The following is an 18,222-nucleotide window of genomic DNA, read 5'->3' on the forward strand; positions in this document are numbered from 1 at the left end:
TAATGGTTCAATGCAAATATGTAGTGGGTGTAAAGTTTGTTTTAAATGCTCACTGATTAAACACGAATCAATCAACACATGATTCTCTTTGAACGATTTAATATAATATGACACTTTTCTGGAATAAATGAGAAATTAACCTTTGGTTCCTCAACTGCATTGCCCACTCCAGTCAGCAGATGGCGATGTGTATCTTTTAGGTTCAGGCGACGCTGCCAGTATGACGTATAATCTAGTAGACGGGACGCTCCTTCAACAACAACAGCTAGTCAGACACCTCGGTAGCTTTCTAGCCAACATAGCTACAACATTCACGATCTTTACACTGTTTTGGTGTATATTAGTCGATGTGTATTAAACACACTTCTGTCATATGTACTTGTTGGCCCATTTGATTATATATTTACGTTGTTTGTCAGCTAGCTGGTTTGCTAAGTTAACTTAGAACTAGGCTAGTCGCTAATGCTAGGTAGCTAACATCCCCGACCATGATTTCACTAAGCTACTCTCCTTCTGATAAAGAAGAGGTCTGCTGGACGGAGAAAGAAGCTCTTGTGAAAGAGGAGGAGGAAGAGGAGGCTGTTACAATACAAAAACAAGTAGAGGGTGAGGCTGTTACTGTGAAAGAAGAAGAGAAATACGTTACAGTGAAAGAAGAGGAAGATGCGTTCAGAGTGAAAGAGGCGGATGTTACAGTAAAAGAAGAGGAGGAAGAGACAGAGGAGGATGCAGTTTTTGGAGTGAAAGAGGAGGAGGGGGAGATGACTGTCACATTGAAAGAGGAGAAGGAAGAAGAGGAGGTTGGAGATCTGTTTAACACCAGTAAGTACCGTCTCTACAGTCTTTGAACCAATATGCAGTAAAGCGGTTGTACACTTTAATGTTGTTCTGTAGGAATGGCTGAAACTTCACTGTAACTTGTAGAACATCAAGAGTGGACCGTCAACAAAACGTTAACAATTGATCAAACGCATCCAATGACAATGCCTGAAATATTGTAGTCCTCAATATTTCCTATTAGATTAGCCCAATATGTAGTCTTAGAGGGGCAATCAGTAGTAAATCACTTAAAGTGACTCATATATAATTAACAGAGAGTAGCAGCACTGTGAAATAGGGGTCTTCTACACTACCCACAATGCACTATTTCTCAACATCATATGGAGGATCTACTCTGTGCAACCGAGTTTGTATGCTAGCTTGGTAGCTAGCGAAAGAATGCAAACGTTAGCCACACCTCATGCTTTCATGCACTTTGTGGTTGTGTTATCTATTGGGAACCCGTTAGCAGGGTAGGCTCTGGTGCCTTCTTCCCAAGGGCTCAAAATGAAAGAGAAAATCATACCTGCTTGCTCCTTTTATTCGGTGTATATACCGAGTAAAAAAAAGCTTATATTTTGGGTTCTGATGGTGTACGACAGTTTAACATGTATAGGCATTTATAACTCTACCTACATGTACATATTACCTCAATTACCTCAACTGTCCGGTGTCCCCGTACATTGACTCTGTACCGGTACTCCCTGTATATAGCCTCATTACTAACCGGTGCCCCCGCACATAGACTCTGTACTGGTTCTCCCTGTATATAGCGTCGCTATTGTTATTTTACTGCTGCCTTATAATTATTTGTTACTTTTATTGTTATTATTTTTTACTAAACACTTATTTTTCTCGATCTCTTTTTGGTTAAGGGCTTGTAAGTAAGTCTGTAGCCTTGAATATTAACCAATGTGTTACTATGGTTACTGTTGTTCCATGTTGTGAATGTTATCCAACGTGTTACTGTGGTTCCATGTGAAGCTTTGAGCACCGAGATTTCTTAGATATATATTCAGACAATTATTTTTACTCCATTACATTAAACATACCTCGAATCCATGCCATTAAACATACCTAGATTCCATTACATTAAACATACCTAGATTCCATTACATTAAACATACCTAGATTCCATTACATTAAAGGCAAAAAGTACCTAGATTCCATTACATTAAAGGCAAAACATACCTAGATTCCATTACATTAAAGGCAAAACATACCTAGATTCCATTACATTAAAGGAAAAATATACCTAGATTCCATTACATTAAAGGCAAAATATACCTAGATTCCATTACATTAAAGGCAAAATATACCTAGATTCCATTACATTAAAGGCAAAACATACCTAGATTCCATTACATTAAACATACCTAGATTAAATGACATTAAAGGTGAAACATACCTATATTCAATTACAAAACATACCTAGATTTAATTACATTCATGAATTGGTTTGGAACCTTTGCTTTAAACCCTTCTCAAAGTTGGTTCCTTGACATCTTTGTAAAAAAAAACGGTTTGTCATAAAACACATTTTTAAAAAATATTTATTTAAAATATAACCTTTATTTAACTAGGCAAGTCAGTTAAAAACACATTTTTATAGACGGACTGCCTAACCCGGACGACACTTTGCCAATTGTGCACCGCCCTATGGGACTCCCAATCACGGCCCGGTTGTTATAGCCTGGTTCAAATCCAGGCTGTGTCTGTAGTGACGCCTTGAGCACTGAGATGCATTGTTTTAGACCGCTGCGCCACTCGGGAACCCCAAATTCATGTTCTAGTGCTGTCCCCAACTAAAATAAATATTGGTCAACCAAGAGTCATCTGTTTTTTTCTACCAATCGCCCCATGTGTTTTTATAAACTAGCTTCTGGATTAGCTACTGGCTAGTTTCAGGCTGGCCTGAAACTAGCCAGTAGCTAATCCAGAAGCTAGTTCAGAAGCTAGTTGGCTCCTTTACTGGCAAGTCGTTGGTGTTCAGCTAACCACGGTTTGTGGTCATCGGCTATCCTTTGGCTCGAAAGTCTATCGCCAGTTCTGTACGGCGCGGCTCGGAGCGGAGCATACCGGACCAATTTTTCTCTCCATGTCCCTGGATTTCGACTGCTCTCTGGACATTCATGCCCGGATCTCACAGCTAGCTAGCTGCTATCCGTGTGACTATCGGCCTTCGTCGATTCCGGAGCAAACATCAATTGTTCCGGAGCTAGCAAGCTCCGTCAATCACTCCTGAGTTCCATCAATCGCACCTGGGCTGCAGTCGCCTATCCGGACCCGTTTTGCTGCCTTCGCGGAGCCCCACCGGGCCTTCACAACTGGACTGCCGACGTTATCTACCCGAAGGAGTTATTCGGCTGGCTCCTCCGTCGCGACGTTACCTGAACGCCCATCTGCGGCCTGCTAACCGTTAGCTGTCTTACCGGCTGCTATCTGAATAGACAATCGGACAATTTTTTTATTTATTTTTTTATTATTATTATTATGTTTTCTTCTTGGGCCTCTATAACTATATCTATTGTTTTTATTTTTGTTGTTGTTGTGTGATTTGGATTGATCCCCTCTACCACACGGAACCCCACTAATCTACTGACGGAGCGCAGGAGGTGGCTAACAACAGACCTCCATCCTATGCTAGCTTGCTACCGATGCCCTGGCTAGCTGTCTAAATCACCAACCAACCTCTCCACTCACCGGACCCTTTTGATCACTCGACTAAGCATGCCTCTCCTTAATGTCAATATGTCTTGTCCATTTCTGTTCTGGTTAGTGTTTATTGGCTTATTTCACTGTAGAGCCTCTAGTCCTGCTCACTATACCTTATCCAACCTATTAGTTCCACCACCCACACATGCAATGACATCTCCTGGTTTCAACGATGTTTCTAGAGACAATATCTCTCTCTTCATCACTCAATACCTAGGTTTACCTCCACTGTATTCACATCCTACCATACATTTGTCTGTACATTATACCTTGATGCTATTTTATCGCCCCCAGAAACCTCCTTTTACTCTATGTTCCAGACGTTCTAGACGACCAATTCTCATAGCTTTTAGCCGTACCCTTATTCTACTCCTCCTATGTTCCTCTGGCGATGTAGAGGTGAATCCAGGCCCTGCAGTGCCTAGCTCCACTCCTATTCCCCAGGCGCTCTCTTTTGACGACTTCTGTAACCGTAATAGCCTTGGTTTCATGCATGTTAACATTAGAAGCCTCCTCCCTAAGTTTGTTCTATTCACTGCTTTAGCACACTCTGCCAACCCGGATGTTCTAGCTGTGTCTGAATCCTGGCTTAGGAAGACCACCAAAAACTCAGACATTTTAATTCCAAACGACAACATTTTCAGACAAGATAGAACTGCCAAAGGGGCCGGTGTTGCAATCTACTGCAAAGATAGCCTGCAGAGTTCTGTCCTACTATCCAGGTCTGTACCCAAACAATTTGAACTTCTACTTTTAAAAATCCACCTCTCTAAAAACAAGTCTCTCACCGTTGCCGCCTGCTATAGACCACCCTCTGCCCCCAGCTGTGCTCTGGACACCATATGTGAACTGATTGCCCCCCATCTATCTTCAGAGTTCGTGCTGCTAGGCGACCTAAACTGGAACATGCTTAACACCCCAGCCATCCTACAATCTAAACTTGATGCCCTCAATCTCACACAAATAATCAATGAACCTACCAGGTACCTCCCCAAAACCTTAAACACGGGCACCCTCATAGATATCATCCTAACCAACTTCCCCTCTAAATACACCTCTGCTGTCTTCAACCAAGATCTCAACGATCACTGCCTCATTGCCTGCATCCGTAATGGGTCAGCGGTCAAACGACCTCCACTCATCACTGTAAAACGCTCCCTGAAACACTTCTGCGAGCAGGCCTTTCTAATCGACCTGGCCGGGGTATCCTGGAAGGATATTGATCTCATCCCGTCAGTAGAGGATGCCTGGATATTTTTTTTAAATGCCTTCCTAACCATCTTAAATAAACATGCCCCATTTAAGAAATTTTGAACCAGGAACAGATATAGCCCTTGGTTCTCCCCAGACCTGACTGCCCTTAACCAACACAAAAACATCCTATGGCGTTCTGCATTAGCATCGAACAGCCCCCGTGATATGCAGCTGTTCAGGGAAGCTAGAAATCATTATACACAGGCAGTTAGAAAAGCCAAGGCTAGCTTTTTCAAGCAGAAATTTGCTTCCTGCAACAGTAACTCAAAAAAGTTCTGGGACACTGTAAAGTCCATGGAGAATAAGAACACCTCCTCCCAGCTGCCCACTGCACTGAAGATAGGAAACACTGTCACCACTGATAAATCCACCATAATTGAGAATTTCAATAAGCATTTTTCTACGGCTGGCCATGCTTTCCACCTGGCTACTCCTACCCCGGACAACAGCACTGCACCCCCAACAGCAAGCCTTCCCCATTTCTCCTTCTCCCAAATCCATTCAGCTGATGTTCTGAAAGAGCTGCAAAATCTGGACCCCTACAAATCAGCCGGGCTAGACAATCTGGACCCTTTCTTTCTAAAATTATCTGCCGAAATTGTTGCCACCCCTATTACTAGCCTGTTCAACCTCTCTTTCGTGTCGTCTGAGATTCCCAAAGATTGGAAAGCAGCTGCGGTCATCCCCCTCTTCAAAGGGGGGGACACTCTTGACCCAAACTGCTACAGACCTATATCTATCCTACCGTGCCTTTCTAAGGTCTTCGAAAGCCAAGTCAACAAACAGATTCCCGACCATTTCGAATCTCACCATACCTTCTCTGCTATGCAATCCGGTTTCAGAGCTGGTCATGGGTGCACCTCAGCCACGCTCAAGGTCCTAAACGATATCTTAACCGCCATCGATAAGAAACATTACTGTGCAGCCGTATTCATTGATCTGGCCAAGGCTTTCGACTCTGTCAATCACCATATCCTCATCGGCAGACTCGACAGCCTTGGTTTCTCAAATGATTGCCTCGCCTGGTTCACCAACTACTTCTCTGATAGAGTTCAGTGTGTCAAATCGGAGGGTCTGCTGTCCGGACCTCTGGCAGTCTCTACGGGGGTGCCACAGGGTTCAATTCTTGGACCGACTCTCTTCTCTGTATACATCAATGAGGTCGCTCTTGCTGCTTGTGAGTCCCTGATCCACCTCTACGCAGACGACACCATTCTGTATACTTCCGGCCCTTCTTTGGACACTGTGTTAACAACCCTCCAGGCAAGCTTCAATGCCATACAACTCTCCTTCCGTGCCTCCAATTGCTCTTAAATACAAGTAAAACTAAATGCATGCTCTTCAACCGATCGCTACCTGCACCTACCCGCCTGTCCAACATCACTACTCTGGACGGCTCTGACTTAGAATACGTGGACAACTACAAATACTTAGGTGTCTGGTTAGACTGTAAACTCTCCTTCCAGACCCATATCAAACATCTCCAATCCAAAGTTAAATCTAGAATTGGCTTCCTATTTCGCAACAAAGCATCCTTCACTCATGCTGCCAAACATACCCTTGTAAAACTGACCATCCTACCAATCCTCGACTTTGGCGATGTCATTTACAAAATAGCCTCCAATACCCTACTCAACAAATTGGATGCAGTCTATCACAGTGCAATCCGTTTTATCACCAAAGCCCCATATACTACCCACCATTGCGACCTGTACGCTCTCGTTGGCTGGCCCTCGCTTCATACTCGTCGCCAAACCCACTGGCTCCATGTCATCTACAAGACCCTGCTAGGTAAAGTCCCCCCTTATCTCAGCTCGCTGGTCACCATAGCATCTCCCACCTGTAGCACACGCTCCAGCAGGTATATCTCTCTAGTCACCCCCAAAACCAATTCTTTCTTTGGCCGCCTCTCCTTCCAGTTCTCTGCTGCCAATGACTGGAACGAACTACAAAAATCTCTGAAACTGGAAACACTTATCTCCCTCACTAGCTTTAAGCACCAACTGTCAGAGCAGCTCACAGATTACTGCACCTGTACATAGCCCACCTATAATTTAGCCCAAACAACTACCTCTTTCCCAACTGTATTTAATTTTAATTTATTTATTTATTTTGCTCCTTTGCACCCCATTATTTTTTATTTCTACTTTGCACATTCTTCCATTGCAAAACTACCATTCCAGTATTTTACTTGCTATATTGTATTTACTTTGCCATCATGGCCTTTTTTGCCTTTACCTCCCTTCTCACCTCATTTGCTCACATTGTATATAGACTTGTTTATACTGCATTATTGACTGTATGTTTGTTTTTACTCCATGTGTAACTCTGTGTCGTTTTATCTGTCGAACTGCTTTGCTTTATCTTGGCCAGGTCGCAATTGTAAATGAGAACTTGTTCTCAACTTGCCTACCTGGTTAAATAAAGGTAAAATAAATAAATAAATAAAAATAAAATCAACTATATGTACATAACTTGTCTGATGCTTTAAGCACGCTGTTTGATTAAATAATTACAGATACACAAATTACTAGAGGGAGCCAGTCATCAATATAACCTAACCAGAAGAAGAAAATTATACAAATCTAAAAGTAACTTTTATTGCCAACTATGTAAAAATAGCCTACATAAAGCCAAAAAATAAAAACATTGCAGGTAGAAAATACCAGGATAAAAAATAAATATCCTATAAATCACATTGGCTGTACGAACTTGAAACATTCTATCAACTGGGTCGGCCGAAACTCGCGATAGCAAGCTTGCGACATTGTCTAAAATATTCTGGGCCCTCAGTTTCCCCTTCCAGTGAGTTCGGGAAAGACGCAGCTTTAGGCTATTTTTGCAGAGGATAAGAAGTCATCTTAAATACGGGATCTTGTTGTCAGACAGTTTTTTGTATTCAGATCTCTGAAATGCACTTGAACTACCTATAATTTAGCGTCTCCTTATGTTACGCTGGGAAAACAGTTTTCATGGGCATAGAAATCCTACATAATTTCAGAGTTTGCTAAATCCAATGGTTTTAACTGAGAGTCATCTGAAGTTGATTGACAACAGCCAAATGGATACTGTCATTAACGTGGTTCTTCAGAAATGTCACATCATTCTTAATACTGTAGCTGTTTAGTTACAGTCACATGTTCAACTATCATCAGCTGATTCAAGAAATCACTTTCTGAATCGGTGTCAAATGACAAACATCACAACATATATGTTGTTATATTTGTTGTTTGGTGACCTTATGGGTCCTACAGTAGGTCTGTTATTATTAGGTGACGTTATGGGTCCTATAGTAGATCTATGTTATTGTTAGGTGATTTTATGGGTCCTACAGTAGATCTGTGTTATTGTTAGGTGATGTTATGGGTCCTATAGTAGATCTATGTTATTGTTAGGTGATGTTATGGGTCCTACAGTAGATCTGTGTTATTGTTAGGTGATGTTATGGGTCCTACAGTAGATCTTTGTTATTGTTAGGTGACGTTATGGGTCTTACAGTAGGTCTATATTATTGTTAGGTGAAGTTATGTGCCAATTTGGCAAACACTTACAAACCCTCATTGTCAGGGTGATGGCAAAGCTAGCCAAAGTACATGTTACTTGTTGAAGTGTTTTTTAAAGTTTAAAGCAGATGATTTGCGACAATAACACAAACATATTAAGCAGGAGATTCAAGCGAGCCTTACAATTATAATCCAATGTAATGTGAAATGCACTCATAAGCAACCTGGAAATGGAGGTTACTCCCCTGAGTTTTTCCCCACGTTGGTGAACTAGTGAATAGACAGAGCTTAATTCTTAGGGATAGGCCCCTTTTTTCTCCACTTCCTGTCTGAATGATGTGCCCAAAGTAAACTGCCTGTTGCTCAGGCCCTGAAGCCAGGATATGTATTTAATTGGTACCATTGGAAAGAAAACACTTTGAAGTGTGTAGAAATGTAAAAAAAAAAATAATGTAGGAGAATAACCCAATAGATATGGTAGGATAAAATCTAAAGAAAAACCAAACAGAGACTTAGAATTGCAAGAGAAAGGGCATACTGAATATTAGCTCCCAGGATGCAGTTCCTATGGCTTCACAGGGTGTCAGCAGTCTTTGTTCAAGGTTTCAGGCTTGTAACTTCCAAAACGAATAAGAAATATCAGTTTTAGTTCAGGGACACAGTCGTGGAAATTTGTGTTTGCACGCGCGACATGAAGACAGGACGCACCTGCTAAAATCGGTTTCCTATTGAACATACTTCTTTCCGTAAGAAATATTAAAGTTTGATTACATTTAGAGTATCTGAGGAGTAAATAGAAACATATTTTGACTTGTTGAAACCAAGTTTAGTGGTATCTTTTTGAATTCCTTTGTCTGCATGTTGAACAACTGGATTACTCAACAATTTTTTACAGACAGATTATTTCACTTATAATTCACTGTATCACAATTCCAGTGGGTCAGAAGTTTACATACACTAAGTTGATTGTGCCTTTAAACAGCTTGGAAAATTCCAGAAAATGGTGTCATGGCTTTAGAATCTTCTGATAGCCTAATTGACATCATTTGAGTCAATTGGAGGTGTACCTGGGGATGTCTTTCATGGCCTACCTTCAAACTCAGTGACTCTCTGCTTGACATCATGGGAAAATCTAAAGAAATCAGCCAAGACCTCAGAAAACAATTGTAGACCTCCACAAGTCTGGTTCATCCTTGGGAGCAATGTCCAAGTGCCTGAGGGTACCACGTTCATCTGTACAAACTATAGTTTGCAAATATAAACACCATGGGACCACACAGCCATCATACCGCTCAGGATGGAGACGCGTTCTGTCTCCTAGAGATGAACGTACTTTGGTTTCGAAAAGTGCAAATCAATCCCAGAACAACAGCAAAGGACCTTGTGAAGATGCTGGAGGAAACAAGTACAAAAGTATCTATATCCACAGTAAAACAAGTCCTATTTCGACGTAACCTGAAAGGCCGCTCAGCAAGGAAGAAGCCATTGCTCCAAAAGCGCCATTAAAAAAGCCAGACTACGGTTTGCAACTGCACATGGGGACAAAGATCGTTCTTTGTGGAGAAATGTCCTCTGGTCTGACGAAACAAAAACAGAACTGCTTGGCCATAATGACCATTGTTATGTTTGGAGGGAAAAGGGGGAAGGAAGGAAAAGTATATGGATATATTGAAGCAACACCTCAAGACATCAGTCAGGAAGTTAAAGCTTGTTCGCAAATGGGTTTTCCAAATGGACAATGACCGCAACCATACTTCCATAAGATGAGGCAAAATGGCTTAAGGACAACAAAGTCAAGGTATTGGAGTGGCCATCACAAAGCCCTGACCTCAATCTTATAGAAAATGTGTGGGCAGAACTGAAAAGGCGTGTGTGAGCAAGGAGGCCTTCAAACCTGACTCAGTTACACCAGCTCTGTCAGAAGGAATGGGCCAAAATACACCCAACTTATTGTGGGAAGCTTGTGGAAGGCTACATGAAATGTTTGACCGAAGTTAAACAGTTTAAAGGCCATGCTACCAAATACTAATTGAGTGTATGTAAACTTCTGACCCACTGGGAATGTGATGAAAGAAATAAAAGATGAAATAATTCTATTATTCTGACATTTCATATTCTTAAAATAAAGTGGTGACCCTAACTGATCTAAAACAGATAATTTTTACTAGGATAAATGTCAGGAATTGTCAAAAAACTGAGTTTAAATGTTTTGGGCTAAAGTGTATGTAAACTTCCGACTTCAACTGTATATGTACCTAAATGTTTAATATCCATCATTTTTATGATTATAAATTTGAATTGTGTGCCCTCCAGTTTCACTGGAAGTTGTCACGCTAACGGGACCCCTAGGCTTAAGAATGTGAGTTCAAATAGACTGAAGAAGTTCATGTGAGTTTCCTTGAGTAGCATCCTGTTCGTGTGCTGTAATATTCAGAATATATTGTGAAAAACAAATCTTTGCTCACCATTTTTGCTCCAGGCAGATATGCTACATCCAAACTAGCGGTTTCCTCGTTAGCATGGAGGAGTTTCTGCAAACAAATTGCGTGTGCATCGCCCTCGTGGCGCAATTTCAGCAAACACAGAAAGAGTCCTATATTGGAAACCAAAAGTAATTTGGCACACTGCTTAGGATTTTAACAACTTTAATAACTTTTTCCTAGCCTACAATAATCAATGTTACTGCTAATGTGAAAACGAGATGAAAATATGACTGTTCTTTCTCATTTTAAGACATTTTGTTAAATAATTGTAACATTCATTACAGACGGTCAATTGTTGTACAACGTAATGGCTATTATGCTGTCGGCATCACCTTTTACAGTGGATTTCTGCTGTTGTGGGACTTTAACCGCCTGTCTGACTTTGTTGTTCACACAGGAGAGAGACGTGACTATTGTGGATCCTCTGGGGAGCCTCAACAACCTCATGATGCTGAAAAGGCAAAGAAGAGTCTCTCCACATTAGAACACCTCAAGAAACACCAGCAGAGATCCAAAGGGAAGAGAACTCACTGCTGCTCTGATTGTGGGAAGAGATTCACCTCATCAGGCATTACACTGCACCAGAGAATCCACACAGGAGAGAAACCTTTTGGTTGTACTCAATGTGGGAAGAGTTTTACTCAGTCAACCAGCCTGATATCACACCAGAGAACACACACAGGAGAGAAACCTTATAGTTGTACTCAATGTGGGAAGAGTTTTACTCAGTCAACCAGCCTGATATCACACCAGAGAACACACACAGGAGAGAAACCCTATAGCTGTGCTCATTGTGGGAAGAGATTCACCTCCTCAAAAGTCGTTAAAGTGCATCAGAAAATCCATACAGGAGAGAAACCTTTTAGCTGCTCTGACTGTGGAAAGAGTTTTCTTCTCTCAGGACAATTAAAATCACACCAGAGAACACACACAGGAGAGAAACCCTGTAGCTGTGATGAATGTGGAAAGAGTTACACGACATTTAACAATCTGTTGGTACACCAGAGAACACACACAGGAGAGAAACCTTATTGCTGTGGTCAATGTGGGAAGAGTTTTACTCAGCCACATACCCTGAAATCACACCAGAGAACACACACAGGAGAGAAATCTTATAGCTGTAGTCAATGTGGGAAGAGTTTTTCTTGGCCACACACCCTGATATCACACCAGAGAACACACACAGGACAGAAACCTTATAGCTGTGATCAATGTGGGAAGCATTTTACTCAGTCAAGCCACTTGATAGCACACCAGAGAACACACACAGGAGATAAACCTCATAGCTGTGCTCAATGTGGGAAGAATTTTACTACATCTAGCCAGCTAACTACTCACCAGAGAACACACACAGGAAATAATCCTTATAGCTGTACTCAATGTGGGAAAAGTTTTACTCAGTCAAGCCACCTGATATCACACCAGAGAACACATACAGGAGAGAAACCTTATAGCTGTGATCAATGTGACAAGAGATACTCTGATAAAAGATATCTGATTAAACATCAGAAAATACATGCATGAAGGAGTTTTTTCATTATATCAAACATTGTAGGAGTATTTGGTTGCTGATTGTCTCAAGGGTGGGCAGTCAAAAAGTTTTGTGTTTTGCTTTTAGCCAATGCATCACAATTTATTTTGACTGCAAGTTTTTCGGTATTGGAGATGAGTTTTGTTTGGGCTCGTTCGAAGGGGACGAGAGTTCAAGAAGCTAGTGAGTTTTAGTAAGACGAGAGTTCTAGAAGCAAGTGAGTTTTAGTAAGACGAGAGTTCTAGAAGCAAGTAAGTTTTAGGAAGATGAGAGTTCTAGAAGCTAGTGGAGTTGTTTTGCTAAATTTGTTTTAAGATTCTATAGAAAGAAAAAGGTGAGAAATAATACTATTGTATATTATTATTTGGAAATACATGTTTTTTTCTTGTTTTTAATTGTTGACAGCCAGTAGACACCATGTTAATATTGTAGAAGGTGAAGCATTGTAGTTGATTATAATGTGAAATGGAAGTTGTTTTCTGTTGGTGGTGCGCAAACTTTTCCAACAAAAATATAGGATATATTTGTTGTTGTCTTAAAGGGGGAAGGTGTTACTGGCTTTGGTTTTTCCATTTATGTTTTGAGGTTGGACTTTGAGGTTGTTAGCACGTCTAGGTAGTTAGCACGTAGGGCACACTGATTGGTGTCACCTCGTTAGTCAGTATGTGTTACACCAGTTCTTTTGTTGGCTGTTACTGTTTACTCTGTTTACTCGTTACTCTTTTGGTTTGCTTCCTGTCTTTAAGTGTGTTGTGGGTTTTTCTTTTGTTTGCCTCTTCTTGGGCAGATTTAGTGGATCTCATGGTGGGTGAAATTGTAAAATTGGTGGGTTAAAATGTAAAATGTAATATTCGAAAGGCACTCGCACATTTGAGCAATCTTATTTGCAGGTGCATGGCAACAATTAAACAAGATGATGGAAAAAAGGAAACCGCACACTGCTATTGTTGATAGTATCACTGATATTTAATAAGTGACTTTTATGTCCCAGTTGTTGTTACTAGTCAACTTTCAGTGGACTTGCAAAAATTGCAAGATTATGTTATAATACTTTTATTGCATCAAGTGGTTGTTTTATGCAGCAGAATAGAGGGTTCTTAATAACTATTGTGTCTGTGTGTTCTACTGAGGATGGGCCTCTGGGAGATAACACTGACAGGAGATTTACAATGTCTTTTGGGTGATAAAACATAGACGGCATTCCAGAGCATGAGTTACTGTTTCTGTTCTATATGGTACCAGGGGGAGATGACCTCGGGGCCAGACCCTTGTCTCTACACAAGGAGTACTGTTTCTACAGCAGATACTGTCTGCTGTGAATTATAAGTACCTTTCATACAAATCTTAACGTTGTGACCCGTTCTATATGTCTATTGTTGGTCATGTAGGTTGAAAGGGGTGTATCTTGGCTGTAAAAGATCTTTGTACTTTTGTATCGGGGCTCTCAACGAATCATCTGGGGGTGATTTGTCGACCAGCCATCATTATTGTAGAGCACTCAATTGATTAACTTTTTATTTGTATGTTGTATTGACCTGCTCCCTTATTAAGTGAATAAAGATTTAGATTAACTCTGACTTGTGTGATAAGTTTTTCTTAGTCTCCTCATTTGATATGAAAGAAATTAACCACATTTGGGGATGTTAATCTTCACTTGGTGACCGCTCCTGGTGACCTGGGTAAATGGTGCACCAGGGATCCCTCAAATTTGGGAACTCAGGGAGACCACACTTTAGAATGGAGCAGATGGACCCAGCTTTGATCTGAGTGGATACCACATCTCAAACCTAGTTTAAAAAAAGAGGTGAGCGAAACACACAAAGTGTAGTTTTTAGAAAAGCCTCGTAGGCTCAGTGTGTATTCCTGTGTGAGGGGTGCACCTTGGAGGTGTAAACAGGGCCCAGTCAGGAGGCTCTGAGTGTGTATTCCTGTATTTTCCCAGGATGGGAGGAGTTGCTAGATTTATTGAATAAACCTTTCTCCATGAAGTTAGAATGAACCAAGGTGGCTGACTAGCTGTTGATGTTGAAGAAGCGCCCCGTCCACTAGATTATACGTCACAGTGGCAGAATCACCTGAAAGACGCACATCGCCATCTGCTGACTGGAGTTGGTTTCGCAGTTGAGAAAATACTTTCAGACAAAAAGCTAAAAAGCGACTGCCCCTAAAAACCAACGACTCCCTTTGAAAACGGGTGATGTGGCATCAGAAACATTTATTATATTGTAAAAATGTACTACAAAGTGTAGCTAAATATAATAACTAAATATAATAACTTTGGTCATACCCACTCAGCCCGTGACGTCCAATTATGGGCGATATCGGGTCTGTCTGTTCTGGCTGCTATTTCGCCCCAAATGGGGCTGTGTATAAGTATGTAAATGTCTCTCGGACAAGGTGACTTTTATCAATATACACTCTTAGGGGTTCTTCAAATTGACCCCTTATCATGGTTCCTCTAAGAAACTTTTGGAGTTCATTTTTTAACTCCCTGTCCTCCCTCCCTCCATTATAAAAACATATTTTAATAATAATAACAACAATATTGATTTAAATTATTGATTGTTTATTTAGTGGCACCACCAATGTGAATTGATATTTACCAAACAATTTACCAAACAAAACACATTACAAAATTGCAACATTTTTGCAGACTATAATAAATATAATAAATAATACATTTACTTTGTATAGTACTTTTCATGACATAAAAAATATATATAAATAATGAATTGTTAGGTTAGATTACTCGTTGGTTATTACTGCATTGTCGGAACTAGAAGCACAAGCATTTTGCTACACTCGCAGTAACATCTGCTAACCATGTGTATGTCAAAAATACATTTGATGTACAATCAAAAAACATACATTAAAAATGAATCATAGGTAAACTAACAATATTGTAGACTTGATGCTAAATACAGATTTTTCAGCTTTAGTGTGTATATCGTATCCACTTAGTTATGTTAGGAAGTTTGCCATCTTTATGACCGACTCTTAACTTCACCCCAACTTCTCTTCTCCCCAGAGCACAGTAACTTAACAAAAGTGTTTTTCTGACATTTTGGGGAAAATTTTAAAAAATACAGCCGTAGCAGAGCCCCAAGTCCTATGGGGACGTCCTCGAGGGCATGGATGTTCTCCCCATCAAAGGTCAGTGGGATTTCACTCATGGTGAAATGGATTTCCGCCAATGTACAGTAAAGGAGTGAAGAGTGGTGAAATCTGTCAACAAAAGTAAGAAAAGGTGAATACACATACAAAGAACATAACAAATGTTCAGCTGGAGTTTTATATAAGCATGCACACCTATGTTTATGATGATTGGTGCATAGGCATCCCTTGTCACAGACATAAAGGCCACGGGTTCTCATTGAAGAGGTAGGGCAAGAGCAGAATCGCTGCTGTGGTCTCCAGTCCTAGTAAAGTAAAGCAATGATCTTACTACACTTGCTAATTGTATTACAAAATACATTAGAGAAAGGGAAGGAACAAGAGTATATACCTCTTTTGCATTGTCCATCAGGGACTGTTAAAATAGCAGGATGATGTCCTCACCCCTGCCTCGCCTCTCTACCTCTGCTAGTCCTTGAATTATCTTTTTGTCTATATCCATTCAATGGACTTGATTCATTTCTGAGAAGATCTGAAAAGATCATTTGCACACATTTGTATGCTAATAGATGTCAGTTTGTATTAACTGCTATGTAGGTGAAATGTACACTTCAAATGCAGCTGTCCTACAACATATCTGTACCTTCTTCTTGATCCCAATTGCATTGTGTCCATGTTCTGTCCTAAACTAATTTCAAAGAAAATGTGTCAAAGAATATATATATATATATATATATATATATATATATACACACTGCTCAGAAAAAATAAAGGGAACAATAAAATAACACATCCTAGATTTGAATGAATGAAATATTCTTATTAAATACTTTTTTCTTTACATAGTTGAATCAATCAAACAAAAATTATCAATGGAAATCAAATGTATCAATTCATGGAGGTCTGGATTTGGAGTCACACTCAAAATTAAAGTGGGAAACCACACTACAGGCTGATGTACTGTCCTTAAAACAAGTTAAAATGAGGCTCAGTAGTGTGTGTGGCCTCCACGTGCCTGTATGACCTCCCTACAACGCCTGGGCATGCTCCTGATGAGGTGGCGGATGGTCTCCTGAGGGATCTCCTCCCAGACCTGGACTAAAGCATCTGCCAACTCCTGGACAATGCGTGGTTGGTGGATGGAGCGAGACATGATGTCCCAGATGTGCTCAATTGGATTCAGGTCTGGGGAACAGGCGGGCCAGTCCATAGCATCAATGCCTTCCTCTTGTAGGAACTGCTGACACACATGAGGTCTTGCATTAGGAGGAACCCAGGACCAACTGCACCAGCATATGGTCTCACAAGGGGTCTGAGGATCTCATCTCGGGACCTAATGGCAGTCAGGCTACCTCTGGCGAGCACATGGAGGGCTGTGCGGCCCCCCAAAGAAATGCCACCCCACACCATGACTGACCCACCGCCAAACCAGTCGTGCTGGAGAATGTTGCAGGCAACGTTCTCCACGGCGTCTCCAGATTCTGTCACGTTTGTCACGTGCTCAGTGTGAACCTGCTTTCATCTGTGAAGAGCACAGGGCGCCAGTGGCGAATTTGCCAATCTTGGTGTTCTCTGGCAAATGCCAAACGTCCTGCACGGTGGTGGGCTGTGAGCACTACCCCCACCTGTGGAGGTCGGGCCCTCATACCACCCTCATGGAGTCTGTTTCTGACCGTTTGAGCAGACACATGCACATTTGTGGCCTGCTGGGGGTCATTTTGCAGGGCTCTGGCAGTGCTCCTCCTTGCACAAAGGCGGAGGTAGCGGTCCTGCTGCTGGGTTGTTGCCCTCCTACGGCCTCCTCCACGTCTCCTGATGTACTGGCCTGTCTCCTGGTAGCGCTTCCATGCTCTGGACACTACGCTGACAGACACAGCAAACCTTCTTGCCACAGCTCGCATTGATGTGCCATCCTGGATGAGCTGCACTACCTGAGCCACTTGTGTGGGTTGTAGACTCCGTCTCATGCTACCACTAGAGTGAAAGCACCGCCAGTATTCAGAAGTGACCAAAACATCAGCCAGGAAGCATAGGAACTGAGAAGTGGTCTGTGGTCACCACCTGCAGAACCACTCCTTTATTGGGGGTGTCTTGCTAATTGCCTATAATTTCCACCTGTTGTCTATTCCATTTCCACAACAGCATGTGGAATTTATTGTCAATCAGTGTTGCTTCCTAAGTGGACAGTTTGATTTCACAGAAGTGTGATTGACTTGGAGTTACATTGTGTTGTTTAAGTGTTCCCTTTATTTTTTTGAGCAGTGTACATATATATATATTAAATAAATATTGGAAGATAAATGGCATCGACATACAATTTAATGTAAAATAGAAGAACATATTGGAGAAAGCACTAGCCAATACAGTCCTGCCATACAGTAACAGTACTGCCATACATGCCTAATATCAAATTTCAAGATATCTTTGTACAGAAATGGTTCAATATTTTATCAGGCTGACTTGAAAGATTATACACAACATTCTGCTGCATGGCGATACTGTGTTTGTATTATGAAGGGCATTTATGCAAAAGAGGTAGTCTAGACACTGTATTAATACCATTATGCATTTGAATCCCATCAACAGCTACCATCTAAGATATTAATTTCCCTCCACAAGAGGACGTGCATGTAACGTTTCCAAAATGGGATAGTACTGTACATGTAATGTTTCCAAAATGGGATAGTATTGTCCATGTAACGTTTCCAAAATGGGATAGTACTGTACATGTAACGTTTCCAAAATGGGATAGTATTGTCCATGTAACGTTTCCAAAATGGGATAGTATTGTCCATGTAACGTT

At 41.1% G+C, this 18,222-nt stretch overlaps 1 protein-coding gene across 1 annotated transcript; it reads left to right on the forward strand.

The window, feature by feature from the left end:
* Positions 1-234: 234 nt before the first annotated feature.
* LOC109875762 (zinc finger protein 436-like) lies at positions 235-13,882 on the forward strand. The gene is made up of 2 exons (XM_031824627.1): positions 235-822; positions 11,172-13,882. Exons 1-2 carry the CDS (start codon positions 489-491, stop codon positions 12,296-12,298), a joined length of 1,461 nt encoding a protein of 486 aa, XP_031680487.1. The 5' UTR covers positions 235-488; the 3' UTR covers positions 12,299-13,882.
* Positions 13,883-18,222: the final 4,340 nt, after the last annotated feature.

The sequence above is a fragment of the Oncorhynchus kisutch genome, linkage group LG5, assembly GCF_002021735.2.
Source record: "Oncorhynchus kisutch isolate 150728-3 linkage group LG5, Okis_V2, whole genome shotgun sequence".
Lineage (NCBI taxonomy): Eukaryota > Metazoa > Chordata > Actinopteri > Salmoniformes > Salmonidae > Oncorhynchus > Oncorhynchus kisutch.

Coding starts and splice junctions, on each gene's coding strand:
- LOC109875762 (XM_031824627.1), top strand. CDS start 489: ATGATTTCACTAAGCTACTCTCCTTCTGATAAAGAAGAGGTCTGCTGG. Junction 823..11,171: donor TGGAGATCTGTTTAACACCA/GTAAGTACCGTC, acceptor TTGTTCACACAG/GAGAGAGACGTGACTATTGT.